This window comes from Nicotiana tabacum, chromosome 3 (genome assembly GCF_000715075.1).
Source record: "Nicotiana tabacum cultivar K326 chromosome 3, ASM71507v2, whole genome shotgun sequence".
Classification (NCBI taxonomy): Eukaryota; Viridiplantae; Streptophyta; class Magnoliopsida; order Solanales; family Solanaceae; genus Nicotiana; species Nicotiana tabacum.
In genome coordinates, this window is record NC_134082.1 from 103,539,583 (window position 1) to 103,563,436 (window position 23,854).

The 23,854-nt window shown below is 41.3% G+C and overlaps 2 protein-coding genes across 2 annotated transcripts; one reads left to right on the plus strand and one right to left on the minus strand.

Moving 5' to 3' along the window:
• Positions 1 to 218: 218 nt before the first annotated feature.
• On the minus strand, positions 219 to 14,846 carry LOC107767059 (uncharacterized). The gene is made up of 5 exons (XM_016585970.2): positions 14,325 to 14,846; positions 13,954 to 14,213; positions 13,763 to 13,856; positions 13,539 to 13,650; positions 219 to 672 (listed from the first exon to the last, which is right to left on the minus strand). Exons 1-5 carry the CDS (start codon positions 14,458 to 14,460, stop codon positions 480 to 482), a joined length of 795 nt encoding a protein of 264 aa, XP_016441456.1. The 5' UTR covers positions 14,461 to 14,846; the 3' UTR covers positions 219 to 479.
• Positions 14,847 to 15,729: 883 nt separating this feature from the next.
• Positions 15,730 to 19,395, plus strand: LOC142176789 (uncharacterized). The gene is made up of 7 exons (XM_075245144.1): positions 15,730 to 16,543; positions 16,631 to 16,716; positions 16,930 to 17,175; positions 17,316 to 17,468; positions 18,340 to 18,681; positions 18,784 to 18,933; positions 19,054 to 19,395. The coding sequence occupies exons 1-7, from the start codon at positions 15,730 to 15,732 to the stop codon at positions 19,393 to 19,395; spliced, it is 2,133 nt and encodes a 710-aa protein (XP_075101245.1).
• Positions 19,396 to 23,854: the final 4,459 nt, after the last annotated feature.

Genomic DNA, 23,854 nt, shown 5'->3' on the forward strand with positions numbered 1-23,854 from the left:
TCTTTGTTTATGCTATTACATCTGACCATAATCACGATTAATACTTATACTCGGCTATGTTTTTCTATTCATATTATTTATCTCGAATCTAAAGTTAATTATCTTTAGCTAGGATTTACCCTTTCTATCTTTTTTGATTGATTTGTTGAAAAATATTTCTATATCTTTTGAGTCAAATAACTTCCCCTCTCAAAACTCGTGCGAAGATCTCATTCATGTTCCTTCAAATTCTACTTTTACAATTCCAAAGCAAATCAAATTTACATAGTGTCCCAATCAATCACACAATACCACAACTAAATCGAAAATGTCTAACTTAGTAGGCCATATATATAGTACACATGGGCGACATTAATGGCAGTGACTCAGCTTTGAGCCTTGCCACTTTGTTGTTAACCAGAATCACATAACAAAGGAAAAGAACATATGGGCATTTGAATTATTAATGATTCAAGAAAAGGCAGGTATTTCATTTCTTTCTACATGTATCTTGGATTGGAGGGGTGGAGATCGATCTCTTGTGTCCAAGCAGATCTGTCTTGAATGTGTAAGTGCCAGTAGGTCTGTGCCAGCGCGTCCGGATCCATCAAACCGTCCCTTCCTCCACTTTGTTGTTGTTGCTGTTGTTCACCAACCAACAGTCTATTCTGTGAAGTCGATACCATTGATCCCCTGCAAGCACAACTCCAAAAAGTAGCACCTTAACATATGCTAACATTATAACAACATGCATCTTATATAATAAGCATTCATATAAAAGTCAAATTTTTATGGAACCAATTTTCATGCTATATATATTACTAATAATGTACGTTCTCTATAACGGCACTACACTATAACAGCCAAAAAAATCCTGAACAAATGAGGTTGTTATAGAGATGTTTGACAGTAGTTTATTCATGCTTTTGGGAAGAACTCAAAACCATTTTAGAGGCCTGATACTAGATATGCAGCATATTAGGGTGATCCCCAGAGGCAGATTCTGTGGGTCCAATTGACCCATTGCTTTCGCCTTGAATTAAGTATTTTCATATGCAAAAATAATTTAAAATGTATATATATAATAAAATCACTTACTTATTTTGAATTTACTAACTTTATTAAATCATGAATTCGCCTCACACATAGAGCAAGCAATGCATGCTCTAACCCAATAAGAAACCAATAGAGAAATTTGATGGACAGAATGACTACAAGCTCCAGGCATTGGTATGTAAACTTCTGAGGCCAAAGTAGCAAATTACTGTAGTCCAATCCTATCTGTATTATTCCTTTATCTATGCCCTACTGGCATATTAAGTAAAAATTGCTTTTTTTTTTTTTTTGGGGGGGGGGGGGGGGCATAAAAAGCACTGGTTGGTAGGATTAACTTAATAACATTAATTAATGCTAAAGAATTTCACTATATCTTTCTGGCCCACAATCTTTAGTGAGGCTGACTTTCACCACTTGAAAGTTCAATTTATGAGATACTAGCTAGATCTTCAAAAAATTCGGATTTAAGTTAGGTTACAGATACACACAGAGGTAAATTCAATTTATATATATACACAGAGGTCAATTCAATTTAATTAGTTCTAGTAAGCAGAGGCGGACCCAGGATTTGAGCGCGACGGGGCACCACTGTATGCTAATCACCAACGATAAAATTCTAAAGAAGAAAAAAAAATACTATATATATATGAGAAACAGAGATTTCTTCGCAAAATAGGTGCTATGGGAAGAGAATGAATAAAATTAATTAACTTGACTATTGTGTATTAGTACTAAACTATAAATGAAATAAAAAAGAAGAAGATAAAAGTAAAAAAATAATTTGCTATTAAATATAAATTATATTGTAATCAAAGAACTAAAATATTAATAAAGTTAACTATTATATATTAGTACTAAATTATAATTGAATTAAAAAAAGAGATAAAAGTAAAAGATAAAGCAATTTGCTATTAAATATAAATTATATTGTACTCAAGGAATAAAAATAGAAAGGAGGGGAAAAAAAAGAAGCTAAAGGGCCAAAGGGGGTTTCGAACATACGTCCCAGCAAAGTTGGGAATTTAAGGCCACAAATCAACCACTTCACTCATCGGCTTCTTTGTTTCTGGGGACACACTTAAAATATTTAAGGGGTTCCATATTATATAGATATATATAATATGTATATACAGAGTTTTTGTCGAGACTAACGGGGTCACATGACCCCTCACCTCACCACATAGGTCCGCCTCTGCTAGTAAGTTATTACTCATATTCAGTGGCGAAGTCACATGGTCACAATTGTGGTCAACTGACCACCCTTCGTCAAAAATTGCGTTGTGTATGTAGGCAGAATATTACGTTTTAGAGGTATATAACACATATAAAATACCCTTTATTGGGATTTTTTTTTCACTTCTTTCAAATTTGAATACCCTTGGAAAAATTTCTAGCTTCGCCACTGCTCATATTAGGCGTATCATGAAGCGTTATCCATTATTGTTAATTAAAATAACCTAACAGTGTAAAAAATCTATAAACAGAATATAGAACAGCTTCTCAAGGAAACCTTAATTACCATAAAAGTTCCGTCTCGTGGAATGCCAAAAAAAACTTTTTGATCTGAGTTTGTCATTGTTGTAAAGGTAAATACAACTAAAAGATTCCTGCATCTTCTTTGGATAAAGAATTAGTTTTAAAGGTAACCGTATGAGTCCAAATTTGACAAACCACGACCAATGACGAGTACGACGAATGACGGGGTCTTCTTGACCCGATGTCCTGCAGGAAACGACCTTAAGGCAAATAAGAGACCGTACGACCCTTGTAATAGTACGGGCCCATTAGGGGACATTAGGAATATTCTTGCGAATATTCTTTGTAACGTGTCTTTGACAGCTTAGAAGGGTTTTGCTCTTTGTATATATAGAGGACAGTAATCTTGTAAAAAGGGGGGATATAAAAAAATACTGGTTACAATATTACTGACGAATGAGAAGATTTGGCCAAAATTAGATCGGTCGTCTCCTCCTTATCCATTTTTCTTTCTAGAGATTATTATACTTAGCTAAGATTTAACTCTTCATCTTTGATTGATTGGTTCAAAAAGGTTTCAATATGTTTTGAATCAAACAATTTGGCGCCGTCTGTGGGGATTTTTATAGCTGAAATTGTAGTTTTCATCTAGATTCTTGAAAGAAATAATCACCACTCTTTAGCTTCATAAAGGTCAACAATGACCGGAAAGGGAGAAGCAATGCTAAAGGCAATAGCAGGTGTCACGAACAACCTCATGAACTCCCTCAACGAAGCCAGTGGAGAAGACAACGAAAACGCAACACCAAGTGCTACACCTGAGGGAGAGATCTCACCTCCCCCGCACGAGGATCTAATGATCTTGCGCGAGAGGGAAACCTCAACATCCGCAGTAGGAGAGACGCCACCGTCCGTGAAAAGGTTATTAGAAGAATGGTTGACAAACACCTTGAGCAACATGCTCGAGAAACCTATTCAGAGAGATACCGAAGGCACATTACCAGCAGAAACCGCAGTTGTTGCCGATGAGCCAGACACTACACGAACAGGTAACACCCGTGTTGTTACTGATGTAGGCAACGATGCACTTATGGCAAACTTAAAGAAAATGGAAGAGATGGAAAATGAGAACAAAACACTCTGTGACTAGATGAAGGAACATCAGGAAAGGGTTGATAAGATACCAGGCGCTCCGAAGTTATTACCAAAACGCGATGTAGGCCGATTCGTCGAACAACCATATAGCGAAGGGGCAGCTTCCCATTCCATCCCGCAAACTTTCAAAATGTCGCCATATTTGAAAATATATGATGGCACCACGAACCCGAAGGATCACTTAATCCATTACGTTACCGCAGTAAAAGGTAACAATCTATCGAAGGAGCAGGTGTCGTCCGTACTGCTGAAAAAGTTTGTCGAAACTTTGACAGGGGGAGCACTGACATGGTATTCCCAACTACCAGCGCGATCGATATCAACATTCGAAGAGATGGCAGATAAGTTCGTCACCGCTCATGCGGGGGCAAAAAAGGCAGAGGCCAGGGTCAACGATATCTTCGCCGTCAGGCAGACGACGAGCAAGGGACTTCGGGACTTCCTAGCCCGATTCAACAAGGTAAGGATGAGCCTACCGAACGTGTTAGAAGGGATGTCAGTAGCAGCCTTTCAAAACGGCTGAACAGAAACGGGTCGAAAGCAACCAAAAAGCTACTAAGTAGACTCATGAAGCATCCTCCTACCACGTGGGAAGAAATCCATAATGCCTGTTGCGCCGAAGTAAGGGCAGACGAGGATGACCTGAACGGTCCTCTCTAGCAGTTAACATCAGTCCAAACCGAGACAAGGAGAGATCGCCATAATGACAGTCGAAGGGACCAACTACCACGTTTCAACCGAGAAAAGCACCAGCCCTATATCCAAACATCCAATCCACCTCCTCCACAACATGCAGACGTCGTGCCTCGACACATCGCACCCCCCCCCCGAAATGAAAGAGGTATGCCTCCACTGTTATCTGCTCATAACTTTTGTGTCTCTCCTTCATAAATAGTGTACACACTGGAAAAGCTCGGAACAAAGGTGCAATGGCCGCAAAAGATGAAGTCGGATCCGAGCACTAGGAGGTCGAACGTTCTATATGAATTCCACCAGGAAAGAGGACACAATACCGAAGATTGCATAGGTCTGCGACAAGAAGTGGTAAGAATGCCGAACCAGGGATACCTGAAAGAACTGCTAAGCAACCGAGGAAGGGTCAACTTCGCTCGTGGACGCGATCAACCTCAAGGACCTCCAAAGTCACCATCACCATCTCGCACCATACAAATGATCATCGGCGGCGGCGATGACACGATAATCAACCATGTTAAATTCACCACCACACGTAAACTCAAACGGACGGTTGCCCACGAACAGTATGACGACCTCGAAGACAGTATCATCTTCGATAAGTCGGATACCGACAGTTTGTCTTTCCCTCAATATGATGCTTTAGTTATAACTTTACGCATCGCGGATACCGATGTAAAAAGAATAATGGTGGATGACGAAAGCGGCACGTGTATTGTTCACCTACGAGTTCTCACGCAGATGAGGCTTGAGGAAATAATAATACCGCGTTGAATAACACTAACGGGTTTTAATAATATAGTGGAACGAACCTCTGGGGAAATGCTGCCTGTCCTGGCAGGAGGAGTCACCCTGGAAACGACATTCCACGTCATGAACCAAGAAACAACCTACAATGCCATCATAGGACGACCATGGATACACGCCATGCACGCCGTCCCGTCAAGTTTCTATCAAGTAATCAATTCCCCACCCTATGGGGGATATTCAGCATCCTAGGCGAGCCATGCACCGCCCAAGAATGCTACCGGATATCCCAAGATTGCACACACACCACACAACTAAAAGGGGCAAGTGCATAGGTATAACAATTAGCCGTGTCGAGAACCAAACCCGACGCACAAGTAGAAGCCATCAAAGACCCGGACGTCATAGAAGTTTGCAAAGCAACCGTAGAAGATCTTGATTCCGTTCGACTGGACAATACCAATAGCACGAAAAAGGCTTATGTCGGGCACAACCTCTCAGAACCAGGTAAATATCATCAGTTCTTAACTAACAATGCTAACTTGTTTGCCTTTTCCCACTCAGATATGCCAGGAATCCCAAGGGATATCGTCACACACCGGCTGAACATCGATCCTCTTTACCCTCCGGTACGACAAATTAGGAGAAAGTTCAATGCCGCCATCAATGAGGCGGTCAGCGAGGAGGTTGATAAATTGCTCGCCAACGGTTCTATCAGGGAATCGAAATACCTGCAATAGGTCGCCAATGTAGTCATGGTAAAAAAGAAGAATGGGAAATGGCGAATGTGTGTTGACTTCACCAACCTGAACAAGGCATGCCCGAAAGATTCCTTTCCGCTACGACACATCGATCAGCTCATCCACGCAACAACGGGGCATGAACTACTTAGCTTTTTGAATGCCTATTCCGATTACAACAAAATCCTAATGGCGGAAGAAAATCAAGAAAAGACCACTTTCATCACCCACCAAGGAACGTACTGCTACAAGGTAATGCCATTCGGGCTCAAGAATGCAGGGGCGACATATCAAAGGTTAGTCGCCAAGATGTTCAAAGAGCAACTCGGTAAGACCATGGAGGTTTACATCGACGACATGCTGGTAAAATCAATAAAGAAGGAGGATCACATTGGCCATCTGAAGGTAGCCTTCGAGATATTGATGCAATACAGGATGAAGCTGAATCCCGAAAAAATGCGCCTTTGGTGTAACTTCAGGAAAGTTCCTTGGTTTTCTAGTGTCACAAAGGGGTATCGAGGTCAACCCGGACCAGATTAGAGCCATCGAAGGAATACCGCAAGTACTGACCATCAAAAAATAGGTGCAGAAATTAACAGGACGAATAGACGCCCTGTCAAGGTTCATTTCACGATCATCGTATGGATGCCACAAATTCTTCAATGTGCTAAGAAAAGACCACGGACTGCAATGGAATGCAGAATGTGTCGACGCCCTGAGAAAACTAAAACCGTATCTATATTCGCCACCCCTACTCGTCAAGGAAGACCCAGGGGAATGTCTACTTGTGTATCTAGCGGTCTCCTAAGTCGCCGTGAGCGCAGTCTTGGTCCGTGAGCTCGAAGGTACGCAATCTCTGATTTACTATATCAGCAAAATGTTAATCGATGCTGAAATGAGGTAACCTCACCTTGAAAAACTAGCTTTAGCATTAGTCAAGCTTCACAAAAGCTTAGACCATATTTTCAATGTCACCTCATCAAAGTGGTGACAACCTTCCCCCTAAGGGGTATCCTACACAAACCAGAGTTATCGGGTAGATTGGCCAAATGGGCCATAGAACTAAGCGAGCATGATATAACATACCAACCATGAACTGCCATTAAGTCGCAGGTGCTCGCCGATTTCGTTGCTGATTTCAGCTCGAAAATATTGTCTGAAGTAGAGCAGGAAGCGCGGAGCGCTTCCGCACACCCCGACCTTTGGGTCCTCTACACCGATGGTGCTTCTAGTGCCTCGGGATTGAGATTGGGACTCGTCCTCGAAGTTCCTACGGGCGAAGTAATTCGCCAGTCCATACGATGCCCCAAGATGACTAACAACGAGGCCGAGTACGAAGCTGTGATTGTAGGATTGAAATTAGCCCTCAAATACGGCGCCCGACGACTCGTCCTCCATTGCGACCCTCAACTCGTGGCGAACCAAGTCACCAGGACTTTCCAAATCAAAGAACAGTGACTACAAAAGTACCAGTCAGAAATTCACAAACTACTGCCAGAATTCGATGAATGCCGCCTAGACCAAATACCCAAGGTGCAAAATATCGAAGCAGACGGCCTCGCCAAGCTAGCGGCAACCACTAAAAATATCAACAAGGAAAACGTGGTCACCCTTCTCCATTCCGCCATAGACCACGTCGAGGTACACTCAGTAAACCTGACTTGGGACTGGCGAAACCGCCTCGTAGCATATTTGCACGATGGAACACTCCCGCAAGATAAGAAGGAAGCCAAAAAGCTTCGGATACAGGCAACCAGATACAACATTGTAAACGGTGATCCCTACAAAAGAACGTTCGGCGGCCCCCTGGCCAAATGCCTTGGTCCAAACCAAATAAGACGAGTATTGGAAGAAGTACACGAAGGGCACTGCGTCGCCCACACAGGAAATCGCGCCCTCATCTGATGCCTCATTCGTGCCGGATACTACTGGCCCACCATGAAAAAAGAAGTCGCGGACTACGTCAGGAATTGTGAACAGTGTCAGAAGTACGGCCCTATAATATATCAAGCAGGGGAACCCCTTCATTCTGTCATTTCACCATGGCCATTCATAAAGTGAGGGATGGACATAGTTGGACCCCTCACAGTCGGACGAGGCAAGGTATATTTCCTTTTGGTTTTGACTGGTTATTTTTCTAAATGGGTGGAAGTAGGTGCATACACGCAGATTCATCGCGTTCATATGGAAAAACATAATATGCCGTTTCGACATCCCCAAAGAAATCAGTTGCGACAACGGGCCTCAGTTTGTCGGAAAGAAAACGACCGAGTTTTTTGAGAAATGGCATATCAAACGAATACTTTCCACGCCGTATCATCCCGCCGACAAAGGTCAAGCCGAATCCTCTAATAAAGTAATACTGAATATATTGGAAAAGAAGCTCGAGGATGCCAAAGGGCTATTACCTGAACTACTACCGGAAGTATTATGGGCATATCACACCACACCAAAAACTAGTACGGGTGAGACGCCGTCTTCACTAGTCTACAGGACTGACGCAGTTATACCCGTCGAGGCCGGAGAGCCTAGTTTGAGATACTCCAACGAGAACGGAACAAGCAACAACGAAAGCATGCTACAAGACCTGGATGATGTCGAAGAACTGAGAGACATGGACCACATAAGAATGGTAGCCTAAAAGCAACAAGTGGAAAGGTACTACAACAAGAAGGCCAAAGTGCGACCGCTCAAAGTCGGAGATTACGTCCTCAAGGCTAAAGCACAAGCAGCAAAAGATCCTAATGAAGGAAAATTGGGAACAAACTGGGACGGACAATACAAAATCACAACCACAACAAATAAAGGAGCATTCCAGTTAGAGATAATGGAGGGTAAACTACTCCAAAACAACTAGAATGTCGCCCATCTCAAATACTTCCACTTTTAAAAAAAAAGGGTGCCACCTAAGTCGTACTCTTTTTCCCTCATCCGGGTTTTGTCCCAATCGGGTTTTCCTGGTCAGGTTTTTAATGAGGCAATGAAGGAGACATCTTGAAGTTCGAAGTATTATTCATTACCCTGCCCGTCAACACGGTCCCTGGGGCGAAGTAATGAAGGGACTGGATATAGATAATCAAATCTTCATTGTATGTAAAGAGTCGACATGTAATTCTCACAAGAATATAATCAAATCTCCATCGTAGGTACAGGGTTGACTTAATCTCCATTGTATGTACATAGTCGACTTGTAATTTTCACAAGAATATAATCAAATCTCCATCGTATGTATAGGGTCGACATGTGTTTTCCTACGGGAATATGATCAAACCTCCAACAAGAAATGGCCAAGGCCATCGACGAAAATATGAGTTCGACCTCGTTCGAACAACGATGGGATACCACTTTGACGATAGTTCGAAGCAACATCCCAATGGCCAAGGCCATCGACGAAAATATGAGTTCGACCTCGTTCGAACTACGACGAGATACTACTTCGACAACAGTTCGAAGAAACATCCCAATGGCCAAGGCCATTGACGAAAACATGAGTTCGACCTCGTTCGAACTACGACGGGATACTACTTCGACGACAGTTCGAAGCAACATCCCAATGCCAAGGCCATCGACGAAAATATGAGTTCGACCTCGTTCGAACTACGACGGGATACTACTTCGATGACAGTTCGAAGCAACATCCCAATGGCCAAGGCCATCGACGAAAATATGACTTCGACCTCGTTCGAACTACGACGGGATACTACTTCGATGGCAGTTCGAAGCAACATCCCAATGGCCAAGGCCATTGACGAAAATATGAGTTCGACCTCGTTCGAACTACAACGAGATACTACTTCGATGACAGTTCGAAGCAACATCCCAATGGCCAAGGCCATTGACGAAGACACGAGTTCGACCTCATTCGAACTACGACAGGATTGTACTTCTACAGTAGTTCGAAGCAGCATCCCAAAGGGGGGAATCATCCTCGCCTAAAAGCTTAATCGACTTAATAAGCTCGTCAGGTATCCCAGACACCATAAACACTATAAAGAACACCAACAAATCGATAAAATCAAATTCTACATTGCACCAAAATATTATTTACATTTATCCTTACAAACGGGCTCAAACATGCCCCCTACAAAAGCCCCAAGACAAAAAAAAATTACTAACAAAAAATAACACATCACCCCTAGGGGGATAAGCATCCTCATACCAAGAGTCCGAAGCAAGGCGGTTCGCATCGTCAGAATTGATATCATCTTCGTCAGGTGTAAGAGGATCATACCTGTATGCCTCACGAGCTTCGTTATGCATGGTTTGAAGTTCCGCTTTAGTTTCCCTCCCCTCGGCGTGGAAAGCCTTGTACACATCAAGTCGGGCCTCAGCCAGAACCCACAACTCATATAGACGACGAGGAACGACCGGGTCGGCCGAGGCACGAGACGTAGAAGGTTGAGAGCGTCGATTTGCATCATCCGCCCTTAGCGAGGCCACTTGCCCATTCAATGTGGATAGCTCTGCCTCTAACTCCCTAACACGCGCTTCAAGCCCCGCGACCTTAAGACTAGAGGCCCCCTTCTCCTCAGTCAGCTTCGACTTACAAACATGAAGGGCATTCTCCAAAGACGTCGTTCCAGAAATAGCTGCCGCTAGCTTATCAACACCGTCCACCAGCTCACCCTTAAGTCCCTCAATCTCCGCCGCCTTCGCACTCAGTTTAGCGGTTAAACTGGCCACCTTTGCTTGTAAATCAGCATTCTCAGCCATCGCCCCCCTGCTCAACTCGAGCTCGTCCTCCTTCACCTTGAGGGAGGCCTCAAGCTCACTGTTACGGGCGACAGCCTTCACAAGCTCCTCGTCCTGCTCCCTCAGCTTTTCGATCTTGTGCTCCAATTCCTCCATTTGTTTGAGCCTTTCGCAAAACAGTTGAAACTCAGGATCCTAATTGTAAATATCGACCATCGCATGGTGCTTAGCATGGTACGGTTAGAATTTGGACGACATCTTCCCATAAACGGCCATCCTCTTCCTCCCCCGACGCTCACGCTCAGTCTCCATGATGAGGGTCTAGCACAGAAGAAAAGAGAAGTTAAAAACAAAGTACAGGTCGACAATCGCCGCACAAGCTCAACGACGAAAAAAAAGGAAAGGCACCTACCCGCAAGGCCATACTGGCAACGTTCTGAGACAACTCCACATCACTCATTGCCCTGAGAACCCGTTTTCAGGGGCAACACATAGAGGAGCTAGAATGGACGCCACTTGCTCATAGTTCGACTGTAAGTTATAGTTCCCTGGGATGACTATGTGACGATCGAACCCCTTCGCTCTGACCTCCATGTGAGTATGGCGACCCACGAACTCGTTGACTTCCTCCAGGTCAACATCTGAACCTTAGCCTTTGCCCTCGACGTGACGGCCTCCAACATTGACGATGCGCCACCCTCAGCATAGCGTACAGAGCCGGCTCTTAGGTAAACCCCCTCTATTTGAGGATATCTCTCCGATAATATAGCATCGGCCATAAATACGGGCACATGTGCCGTCTGCGATGCCCTACTTCTATCAGCATTGACCGCCACACCCTTCCCGAGCTTCATTCTCCTCTTTTTTCTCGATAATGGCTCATCCCCATTGGAGGATTCGTCCAAGAGGTGGGGGACCGGCATTGAAGAAGCCTCCTCCCACACGACCACGACTCGAGAGGGGCCTTCTAATTGAACAGGTTGATGACGACCCTCTCGAATAGATTCACTCAAAACAAATTGCGTGTCCACGGTGGTAACGGCCTGTCGAAATGCGGGGACAGACTCCCTCCACCTGGATGCTCCTCAACCTGCCATCACGAAGAAGTCGAATTAGTAGACGAAGATATATAACCACCGAAGTGGTAAAGGGAAAACACTCACCAGTGGAACTTTAGGGTCGTGACGCTTTACGAAGGAAGGCCAATCTCGGATTTCCGATGCATGGGGTAACAGACGAGCTACCCAATCCCCTGTGCCCACAATAGGGCGGGGTAAACGTCCCATAGCTGCAAACGAGAAGCAAACAAACTTCATGATGAATACCAACGATAAGTTTCGTTTTGACAAAGAAGTACTTTTGCCAAAACTTGCGACTTGCTCGGTCGTCTGTCCCAACTACCAGCCCTTTCGTGCCACGGTGCCTCAAATGCGCCATGGTACCTCTGTGGAAGCTAGGTGAGAACAGGTGCAAGAGGTGGTGGATAGAAACGTTACATTCCGCCAACTCCGCATACTTGGTCAATAGTAGAAGCACCTTAAGCGTATACGACGAAAGTTGTGCCGGGAAAACTTGGTAGAACCTGTAGAACTCTTCCGCTAATGGGAAGAGAGGAAAAGTGTATTCAATCACGAAAGGGTACTCATAGAAAGCGCAGTACCCAGGCCTGTGGACATCTACAAAATCTCCCCCCGCCGGAATCATGTCAACGTGAGCGAGAATGCTATATTTTATATGAAGAGCGTCAAGGTGAACCTGCTCCATCTCAGAAAGTATGGGGGCAGGAGTAGAAGGGGGATCTTTGAGGAAGTCACTTCGAGACATGGGGTATCTCGGTAGTAACTTCTCCACCGTAGGGAGACTGTCACCCTCTTCTACCACCGTATCTTCATCGCCTAAAGGGGGCGCCATGGACAATGGGGTGGCCTTAGGAACCCCTTCACGAGAATGATGTGACCTTGGCATGATTTCGCTCAAAGAGATATCAATGTAAAAAAGGAGGAGGAAGTAGATGCGAGTGAAAAATGTGAGAAGAAGAAGCAGAAGGGCATCAAGGCAAACCCAGAGGAATAAGGGGAGGTTATCAGGAGTGAAATGGCCAAGAACTTTCGAAAAAACAAACCCTCCACCTATTTATAGGGTTGGGTGGCTCCAGAATCGAACCGGAGGGTCACAGAGTAGCGCCAACGACTCCTACCTCGAAAACATGCGTAATGATGACACACGTGAAGGTGATATCATTTCCCGGTAAAATGTATTACCCGGAGTCTTGCTAAGCACGCTGACCGTCCCCCATTGCCCATGTCATAACGCCTTGAAGGATCAAATTTCTCCATAGGAACGCATGATGTCTGCTTATTGAGGACGCACACAGTTGCGACCCCGACAAGCGGAGGGACTAACTGTATGGGTCCAAATTTGACCAACCACGACCAACGACGAGTACGACGAATGATGGGGTCTCCTTGACACGATATCCTGCGGGAGACGGCCTTAAGGCAAACAAGAGACCGTACGACCCTTGTAATAGTACGAGCTCATTAGGGGACATTAGGAATATTCATGCGAATATTCTTTGTAACGTGTCTTTAACAGCTTAGAAGGGTTTCTCTCATTGTATATATAGTGGACAGTAACCTTGTAAAAAGGGGGGATATAAAAAAATACTGGTTATAATATTACTAACGAATGAGAAGATTTGGCCAAAATTAGATCGGCACAGAAATCTTATTACTCGTCTCCTCCTTATCCATCTTTTCTTTTAAAGATTATTATACTTAGCTAAAATTTACTTCTTCATTTTTGATTGATTTGTTTAAAAAAAATTTAATATCTTTTGAGTCAAACACTAACTAGCACAAAAATGAAGTAAAGCACAATTTTGATTGAGAAGTTTCGGTAAGCAGAAAAGCTTACCATAACCGGTAAGGAATATATGAGTGGACAAGTGAAGGAGTACATGTACAACACAAAAAAAGAGAAAAGAGGACAAAGACAAACCGAGATGCGCCGACGTTGCCGTGGATGATGACGTGTGCCACGTGTATTCCAAGTGGTTGAAACTCTCTTGCTAGACATTGCGATAAGGCTCTCATTGCAAACTTTCCACAGCCTGTGATTTTTCTTGTTTAGTTTGTTCCTTAATATCATCGAACCAAACTGAAAATTTCAATGCAACTAAAAAAGTGAAAATGACCAAAGTAAAAAAAAACTATATGACTTACATAATTCAGAGTAGCCGGCAATGCCATTAAGAGAAGCTGAGCAACCACTGAAGAGAACCGTCCCTCTTCCTCTTTCCACCATTCCTGGTAGTACCTGAAAATTTATATTATACTACTGTCAGTGCATATAAATTAAGTCATCGTTAATATATACAACTGAAATCTGTATATCCAGTGTAAAATTTTTGGACCTGTTGAGCGCAGTGGAAGGCCCCAACGGAGGAAACGGCTATCGATTTTTCAAAAAGTTCGACCTTAATGTCTGTAAAATTTGTGGGGTTCCAAGAAACTGGCAGGTATGCATTGTAAACCAAGACTTCCACAAAACCAAGAGATAAAACTCCCTCAAATGCTTCTCTTACGCTTCGTGAATCGGAGCAATCGATTCGGATAGCAAACACTTGCGCCTTTTCTTCTCTTGCTATCTCGTCAGCAAATCTTGATAATCTACCTGTTACAATAAACAGAGAGTTTTAAGTATAGCTCCAATTAACTGCATTTTCGAAGAGCTCAAAACTTTCAATATTTAAAGTATTAAATCCTGAATCCGCTTCTGACCGACCCAAGTCACGGGCGAGTATAGCGACTGTATAGCCTTCGTGGGCGAACTTGCGAGCGATGGAACGGCCAAGATTAGGCCCTACGCCCACAATTGCGGCGATGCCTTTGGATGAGGCAGAACTGGCCATGTTCCTCATCTTCTTTTTTAAACTTACGGCGCCACTTTATCTTCTCACTTAATTATATGAACACGTAGAAATAGGTCTTTGAAACCGAAATCAAATGCAGCTACTTGTGCTTGAGCTAAAATTGATAATTTCCAACCCGTATGTAGACCCTAGATAATACAGACTTATAATAGTGGGGATGTTTGTGGATACGCCTAGATATTGTGTCCTGCTGTCGCTTTCTAAAGTCTGCTGCTTCCTTTGGGAGAGGCAATATATATACTACTAGTATAGTTTAATGGAGCTGAATGGTCTTTCCAGATTAAGTAATATGGTGGTGTATATAGAAAGTATGGACTAGTACACTCCTCACTTCCATCCTAATGATTGAGCTTCTGTCAAGTTTCAATTCCCATTAATAAGTGTTGGTCGCCAAAAATATAAATGCCTTTTCTTTTCTTTATTTCCCTGTCACCGCTCTATTAAATATAGAGAAAGTATAGATTATGTATCGTTTTCACATGGATTGGAGTTAAATAATATTCTAGTAATTTTTGGCCTAAATGCTAATATTCAGGATGATCAACAATTTGATTTGGAATTATTATGAACTAACATTAACTATTAAAACTACAACAATTAATAATTGATTACGGAAAGACAAGAGTTGAGCAACACAAAAATAATGAATGGGAGAAATAAGGGTCATGATATGATAGGTGTAAGATAGCTATTCGGGATCTAACTCTAGCTCAATTGTAAGGAAAAGCTCCATCACATTGCCACTCTTCAATTAAACGTTTAAATTTTAGAAAATTAAAATAATTCGAGCAAATGTTAGTTAATAAGTAGTTGTTAGCTAGACAAGCTGATAACTAACCTTAGTTAGTTAGTAAACTTGATTGCAGTTAGGCGGCTGAATATGTAGTTAGGAAGTTAAGAGTTAGTTAGTTAATTTATTGTATATATACAGTGTTCAAAGAATAGAAAAGATACGATTTTGCATTTCCAATTTTCCTTCAAATCTGTTCTTCATTCTTCTCAATTCTCTCTCGATCTATTATTTCTTTCTCTCTCGTTAATGGATATGGTTGTTAACATGGTATCTGAGCCACCGACGTAAGTCCTCATCGCTACTCTAGTTTGCTCTGGTCTTCTCAGAAACTTCAGTTTAATAATTTCTAGTTGAATTGTCGTAGAGTTCATCTGAGCTAAAAGGAGCTAGGGTTTATGAATTGGGAGAGAATTTTGCAAAATTTGTTCAATTCAACTGATCGGCGAGTACTTTGCTACTAGAAAATGGCAATTGGAGATGAGTCGAGTCCCTCGAGTAGTGTACCTGTTCCTCCTAACACTGTAAATGGTGATTTGGGCACAGGCACCACAAGTTTTTCAATAATCGATCATAATCATCTTTTGTTCTTACAGCCAACCGATACTCCAGGAAGTACACTAATTTCACTTCAGTTGACTAGATCAGATAATTATGCTCTATGGAGTCGTGCTATGAGAATTGGCCTTTTAGGTAAGAGCAAATTAGGTTTTGTTAATGGTCGATTTCCTAAAATTAGATTTGAACCTGAGTTACATGATCAATGGGAAAAGGTTGATGTTGTTATTCTACCATGGATCATGAATTCAATTAGACCTGGCTTATTGAGTAGTGTTCTGTATGCTTGTGATGCTCATAAGGTTTGGGAGGATCTCAAGGAAAGATTTAATAAATTCAATGGCTCTAGAGTTCTATATCTTCATAGAGAAATCCATAGTCTTACTCAAGGAACCATGACAATTGCTGATTATTTCTCTAAATCGAAAGATCTGTGGGATAAATTTGATGCACTCATGCCTTGTCCTAAATCTAAGAAATATTCTCAGCATTTTGAAGCTAATAGGTTACTGCAATTTCTGATAGGTTTGAATGAAACCTATGCCCAGGCCAGAAGCCAAATTATGATGATGTCTCATGTACCTAGCATCAACAAAGCATATGCACTTCTTGTTGATCAAGAAAGTCAGAGAATTCTTGCAACCTGTCAGCAATCTATGCTAATTACTAAAGGGATAGAAAGCACAATATTGTATAACAACAGAGGAAATGAAGCCTCGGGAGGTAGTTACAACTTAAAGAAGAGTCAGATTCAATGTGAATAATGTCATAGCAAGGGACACACCAAAGAGAATTGTTACAAACTCATAGGATATCCACCTGACTTTAAGACCAAGAAGAAAGGTTCTACAACTCCTGGTTTGTATGCTAATGGTGTCTCAGGTGTAGATTTTTCCGTAAGAGATATTACTCACAGGCACTCTCAACCATAGTGTGCAATACCTCAAGCCAATGCTGCCTATCAATAGAACAAAGGAGGAAATCCCCGTGTGTATCCACAACAATAAATTATCTATCCACAACAGCAGGCTCCTAGCTTTTGACCTCCCCCACAGCCTCATTCAACTCCTGCTTTCTTTACTAAGAAAAAATATCAGCAAATTTTTCAGCTGCTGTTAAAAGGAAATGAGGAAGCTCCAGGATCATCCAGTAGGTTGGCTGTAACAGGCACTCCGATTACCCTAATGACCAGCTTTATCAATAAGAACTGGATCATAGACACTGGTGCCTCAAATCATATGGCTTCTAGAATTGACATGCTTAATTCACATAGTACTATTAATAAAGAAAGTAAAAATGTAGTTCACTTATCAAATGGAGAAATGGTGTTTGTTATTCATAAAGGGAAGGCTACTGTTCTTAATTAAGGATCAAACTGTATCTAATGTGATGTACATTCCAGACTTTAAGTATAACTTATTGTCTGTATCACAACTCACTCACCAAGGAGCTTCAGTACCTAGTTGCCTTCTTCCCTGACTTCTATATTTCTCAGGATCTCTATAGTAGTCAGGTAAAGGGGATTGGTAGGGAGAATCATGAACTGTATATTCTACAAGGAGAAGGTCTTCAAAACTCTTCAACACTGTCTGAAGGAAGATATCTCAGCACAATTGATGTCTCTTCTAGTTGCCTAAGTCTAGTTCTAGTACTATTTCAAATTCTAGTTTCTTCTCATCTAGTATTCTGTGGCACAAGAGGTTAGGACATGCTCCTCTAAGTATAATAAAAGTCTCAATGTAATCAGTAATGTGAAAGACTGCTCTACTGAACACTGTCTTGTATGCCCTTTGGCTAAGCATTCAAAACCGCCTTTTTCTCTAAGTAATCCAACTACCAAGTCTGTATTTAAATTAGTACATTGTGAAATTTCGGGACCCTATAAGGTGCCAACCTATGATGGAAAAAGATTCTTTGTCACTCTAGTTGATGACTATTCTAGATATACTTGGATATTTCTTATCAAATCTAAATCCGAAGCTGTAGTAGTGCTGAGAGATTTTCTGGTAAAAGTAAAGAATATGTTCTCTACTAATGTAAATTATTTAAGAACTGACAATGGCAGTGAATTCTTTAGAAATGAATTTACATCCTTGTTAACTACTCTTGGCATCATGCATCAAAGTTCCTGTGTATACGCTCCACAACAAAATAGAGTTGTGGAACGAAAACATAGAACAATTCTGGAGATGGCAAGGTCTCTCAAATTTCAAGCCTCTATTCCTCTAAGATTCTGGGGAGAGTGTGTAACTACAACTATATATCTCATCAATCGACTTCCATTTAATGTAATTGGGTACAAGACACCTTTTGAGATGCTTTATTTGCATCCTCCCTCATTGTATCACTTAAGAGTTTTTGGGTGCTTGTGATATGCATCCAGTCCTAAAGTGCATGACAAGTTTTCATCTAGAGCAATTCCATCTGTTTTCATAGGATATTCATCCACTCAAAAGGGGTATATTCTATATGATCTTTCATCAAAAACCTTCCTAGTCAACAAGAATGTTACATTTTAGGAAGAAATATATCCTTTCAAGCACATAAAGCAAATCACTAATCCTTTGTTTCTTGTGCTGGAGTTTGTTTCTGATGCTATTGACAACTCAGTTCATCCTTGCACAGCTCCTCAAAGTGTGATACAGTCCTCTCCAGGAACTTCAGCAGATGACATTGAAGATGATCACTGTCATATTCCAAACACAACTAAAATTTCAACTATAAGTGAAGATCTTGTAGTTGATCTTCTGATTTCACATGAACTTAGAAAGTCTTCTAGAACTAGTAGACCATATCTGTGGCTACAGGACTATGTGGTTCATTCAAAAGGGTCCAAATGTGCCTATCCAATCTCAGCTCATGTAACCTACTCGCACATATCTCCATCCTACAGGCAAGTCTTATGAGCTTACTCTACATGCACTGAGCCTCAAACATTCTTAGAGGCAGTTAAAGATCCATAGTGGGTTGAAGCTATGAAACTGGAGATAACAACATTAGAGGATAACCACACCTGGAGTATTGTTGATCTGCCCACTGGAAAGAAACCTATTGGCTACAAATGGATATTCAAGATCAAGCATAAGGCATCAGGGGAGATAGAGAGATTCAAGGCAAGATTGGTAGCTTAAGTCTATAGTCAAAAGGAAGGCTTAGACTACAGTAAAACCTTTTCACCAGTAGCTAAGATGGTCACAGTTAGGTCTATTATTGCACTAGCAGCTTCAAAATAGTGGTTCATATATCAAACGGATGTGCATAATGCCTTCCTCAATGATGTTCTCCTAGAGGAAGTTTATATGGTAATTCCTGAAGGGTTTGCCAGACAGGGGAAGAATCAGAAGGTTTGCAAACTACACAAATCTCTATATGGTCTCAAACAGGCTCATAGGCAGTGGAATATGAAACTGACTGAATCTCTGGTGTCAATGGGATTTGAACAAAGTCACTATGACTATTTCTTATTCACCAAGAAGACTGCAGGTGATGTAGTTATAATCTTGGTGTATGTGGATGACTTATTGATCACTGGTAATAATCCAAGTCTGATTAGTGACACTAGGTGTAAATTGTAGCAGGGGTTCAAGATGAAAGACCTAGGGGAGTTAAAGTTTTTCCTTGGCATTGAATGTGCAAGATCAAATAAGGGCATCTTCATGAGTTAAAGAAAGTATGCTCTTGAGCTAATTACTGAGATAGGTCTAGGTGGAGCTAAACTAGCTAATACTCACTAGAGTTAAACCAGAAACTTACATCAGTGAAGTATGATAAATGTATCAATCATAAGGAATCATCTGGGGATACACTATTACTTGAAGATCCCAGTAGGTACCAAAGACTAGTTGGAAGGCTGTTGTATCTAACTATGACTAGGCCTGATATTGCCTTCGCAGTAGAGGTATTAAGTCAATACATGCACTCTCCTAAAGTATCTCATATGGAAGCAGCTTTAAGGGTAGTGAGGTATATCAAAAAATTTCCTGGTCTGGGATTGATCATGCCTACAGGACATACTGAGCAGCTCACTTCCTACTGTGACTCTGATTGGGAAGCATGCATAGAAACAAGAAGATCAGTCACTGGGTACTTAGTCAAGATTGGAAGGTCCTTGATATCTTGGAAGTCCAAGAAACAGAACATTGTCTTAAGAAGTTCTGCAGAATCTGAGTTTAGAAGAATGGCTACATGTGTAGCAGAAATTACATGGTTGGTAGGCTTGTTGAAAGAACTTGGAGTCAACATCCGGATGCCAGTGAAGATGATATCAGACAGCAAAGCTGCAATAAAAATAGCAGCTAATCATATTTTCCATGAGAGGACAAAACACATCGACATAGACTGTCATTTTGTTAGAGAAAGAATCAGCCAAGGACTGATACGAACTGAGCATATTCATACTGAAGATCAATTAGCAGATCTGTTTACCAAGAGTTTAGAAAAGGCTCAACACCATCACTTACTGAACCAGCTTGGAGTAGAGAACTTGTTCAAATAATCAACTTGTGTTAGCTAGACTAAGACACAAGCTGATAACTAACCTTAGTTAGTTAGTAAACTTAACTGTAGTTAGGCGGTTGAATGTGTAGTTAGGAAGTTAAGAGTTAGTTAGTTAATTTACTTTATATATACAGTTTTCAGACAATAGAAAAGATACGATTTTGCATTTTCAATTTTCCCTCAAATATGTTCTTCATTCTTCTCCGTTCTCTCTCGATCTACTATCTCTTTCTCTCTCGTTAATGGCTATGACCGCTAACAGTAGTACCTTCTATTATTCTATATTGACGAACGGTAAAAGAGTCAAATTCAATAACTTGTCTGACTAGTCTAAATGGAATAATATTGATATAAAACTGACTTAGAATTGAAGCATATTAGTTGTCGTACGTTGTGGTACAATAACCTCTTCTAATAAAAGAGCAGTAACGATGACAAAATTATGGTTGGGTTGGCTCATTCATATAAACCCCACGCAACTTGCTATAGAAAAATTAAAGGATCAAATTAAAGAGCAGATGCAGTATCTTCCTTCCCCACAACTTTAACAAAAGTACGTTGGAGCAGTAACTAAGAGAGAGACCACCAAAATATATGGCGTAATGGATGAGACTGCTATTCCCTGAACCAGAGGTCTCGAGTTCGAGCCATGAGCAATGGAAAAATCTTTGATAGGGAGCGTTTCCCCTCCGAATGGGGCCCTACGCGGCGTAAATTCGGATATCTAGTGCGGATACCGAACACCGGATGAGAAATAAAAAAAAGGAGAAGAAGTAACTAATAGTCCGTTTGGCCAAGCTGCAAAAATCAACTTATTTTGAGAAGTGTTTTTTTAAAGTGCTTTTCTCAAAAGTACTTTTGGTGAGAAATAGTTTGTGTTTGGCTAATTAGTTTGAAAAGCACTTCTGAGCAGCAGTAGTGTTTGGCCAAACTTTAAAAACTGCTTGTAAGTGTATTTTTCTCAAAAGTGCTTCTCAGAAAAGTGCTTTCGGAGAGAAACTACTTTTTTCTGCTTCTCCAAAACTGTTTCTGCTTCTCCTCAAAAGTACTTTTTTTCCTTCCAAAAGTTTAGCCAAACACCTTAATTTTTGGCCAAAAATGCTTTTGAAGAAAATAAAACACTTTTGATCAAAAAGAAACTTGGTCAAACAGGCAATAAGACAGAGACAAACTTGTCCCACACCATGGAGGGGCCGCTTATCATTCACGTGAGACCCACCCACCGCTACCACTTAAAAAAAAGTTACATAAATGAGTAAAACGCAGTACTATACTGCGAATTACTTTAACGGAAATTTAGTCGTTAAAGTAAAATGCAGTATAGTACTGCGTTTTACTTTTAATTTTTTTTTTGTAATTCGCAGTACTATACTGCATTTTACTAAGAAAATTTGTAAAACGCAGTATAATACTGTGTTGTACACTGAAACGTATTATTATACTGCATTTTACTCTGGTTTTTAGCCCTACCAATAATGAACTGACATAACAATAATTCGATACATAAAACGTAGTATTGTACTGCGTTTTACATAGAAAAATTCTACACCCCAATGTCGGACTTGCCTTATTTAAAGGTGTTTCAATAATATGAAAATTCATTCAATACTTTACTTCAAACTTACGCTCATACGTCTCTCTTCTTCTTATCAATCATTTTTTTAAAATGTCTGAAGTGGCAAAAATAAGGGTTTCACTATATTGGGGGGTGAGGTTGTGTTGGAGAATAACTCTGTGAGGTATAGCTCACCTCCACAATGTCATGTTAAATTGCCGCTTACTATGGAGTACGATAAATTGGTATCGTTGTTACGTAAAAAAATGAATGAGAGGAGGCGTTCGGTTAACCTTAAAATAACCGGTAGATTTCCGTATTCAGTGACTCCACAGGGGTTTGCTTATTATTCTGAGTTTAACATCGAGGATGATAAAACTCTTAGTGATTTTTTGCGGATTCCGGATGAATACATGGAATTTATTGTAATAAAATTATTGGAAATGTACGTCAAGGTGGAAGACGTTCCCAATAATGAGGGCGTGCATAGTAGGGATAACCCCCAGTCATCGGGTAGTTATTCTGGAGCAGTTTTTGCCGGACAAATTGCTGATGAAAGAGCTTGTCTTGATTTAAACTTGTCACCACCGACGAATGAGTAGCCACAAAATAAATTTTCGACTTTATATAATCAACAAGACGACTGGTAAACTTCAATTTTACTACGCTTTCGCGATGTTTATTTTATGTTTTAATTGGATTTGTATTAACACTCCTATTTTTCATAGGGGGTACCGTCCGAATACGAATTTTACAAGTTATGACCCCGCCCCTAGTTGGAATATGCGTAGTTCTGGAGTATTGGACCACGGTGGTCCATCCTGGAGTCATCACCAACAAGAAAATATCCATCATGAAACGTCAAGACAGTACGACTTGTAAGTAAAGTGATATAGCTATATCTAAAGTATTTATCTAGTTGGGTATATTATCATTTTGTTATTTTTGTGCAGTGAAAACGAGATTCTTGAAGCTCCTGACCTCTCACAGTTGCCCATAGACGACGTATTTACTCGTGATTTGGCAGATGGGCAGAGTCAGGAAGATGATAGTGATTATGACAACAATGCGGATGAGTCTGGGGATGACACACCCTTCCATGATGAGGGTGATGAGGAGGAGGAAGTGAATGTTAAACCTGAGCTGACGAGGGAGCATGTTCCTCCACCTCCCGCTAGACCAAGAGTGTACGACTCCCACGTGCCATTTTATGAGCGGAATATTCCCTACCTTGATAATTTTCCAAGCATGCCGAACGTGGATGCCCTCACAAGGGATGATGATGAATTTTGGTCAGCGATGTGGGATGAGTCTAGACCAGCTGTTATGATAAAGGGCATGTATTTCCCTGATAAAGCTCGCTTAATTAGGGCTGTAAAAATCTACAGTATAAGAGAGTGTCGTGAGATGACGGTAAGTGAGTCAACTACGGAGAAATACAAGGTTGTATGCCATAGAGACTTTATGGGTTGTCATTGGATGTTGCGTACCACCAATAAGAAATCAGGTTTGTGGAAAGTGGGTAAATTTATTAGCGAGCACAAATGTGAAATGGACACATACAATGAGAATCACTTCAATTTGGATGTGGACTTGATTTCTCTTGTCTTGATTCCATATTTGGAAGTGTCCATTAGGTTCAAGATTAAAGAGTGTATTATAGCCGTCCACTAGGAGTGTGGTTGTACTATAACCAAAAGAAAGGCATATCTTTGACGCAAACGTGCCTTTGAACTTATTTATGGCGATTGGGATAAGTCTTTTTCAAATCTGCCCAGGTACATGGCCGTACTGCAACACTCTAACCCCGAGACTGTTGTTGAATGGAGGCATGAGCGGAGTCCGGACAGACCCGAATATATTTTCAACTATGTGTTCTGGTAATTTAAACCAGCAATTGATGGTTTTGTGCATTGTCGTCCTGTTATTTCCATAGACGGTACTCATATCTATGGAAAGTATGATATTAAGCTTTTGATTGC

Coding starts and splice junctions, on each gene's coding strand:
- LOC107767059 (XM_016585970.2), bottom strand. CDS start 14,460: ATGAGGAACATGGCCAGTTCTGCCTCATCCAAAGGCATCGCCGCAATT. Junction 14,214..14,324: donor TATACTCGCCCGTGACTTGG/GTCGGTCAGAAG, acceptor TTATTGTAACAG/GTAGATTATCAAGATTTGCT. Junction 13,651..13,762: donor TGCCGGCTACTCTGAATTAT/GTAAGTCATATA, acceptor GAAAAATCACAG/GCTGTGGAAAGTTTGCAATG.
- LOC142176789 (XM_075245144.1), top strand. CDS start 15,730: ATGGCAATTGGAGATGAGTCGAGTCCCTCGAGTAGTGTACCTGTTCCT. Junction 18,682..18,783: donor CCTATCCAATCTCAGCTCAT/GTAACCTACTCG, acceptor AAAGATCCATAG/TGGGTTGAAGCTATGAAACT. Junction 18,934..19,053: donor GGGAGATAGAGAGATTCAAG/GCAAGATTGGTA, acceptor GCTTCAAAATAG/TGGTTCATATATCAAACGGA.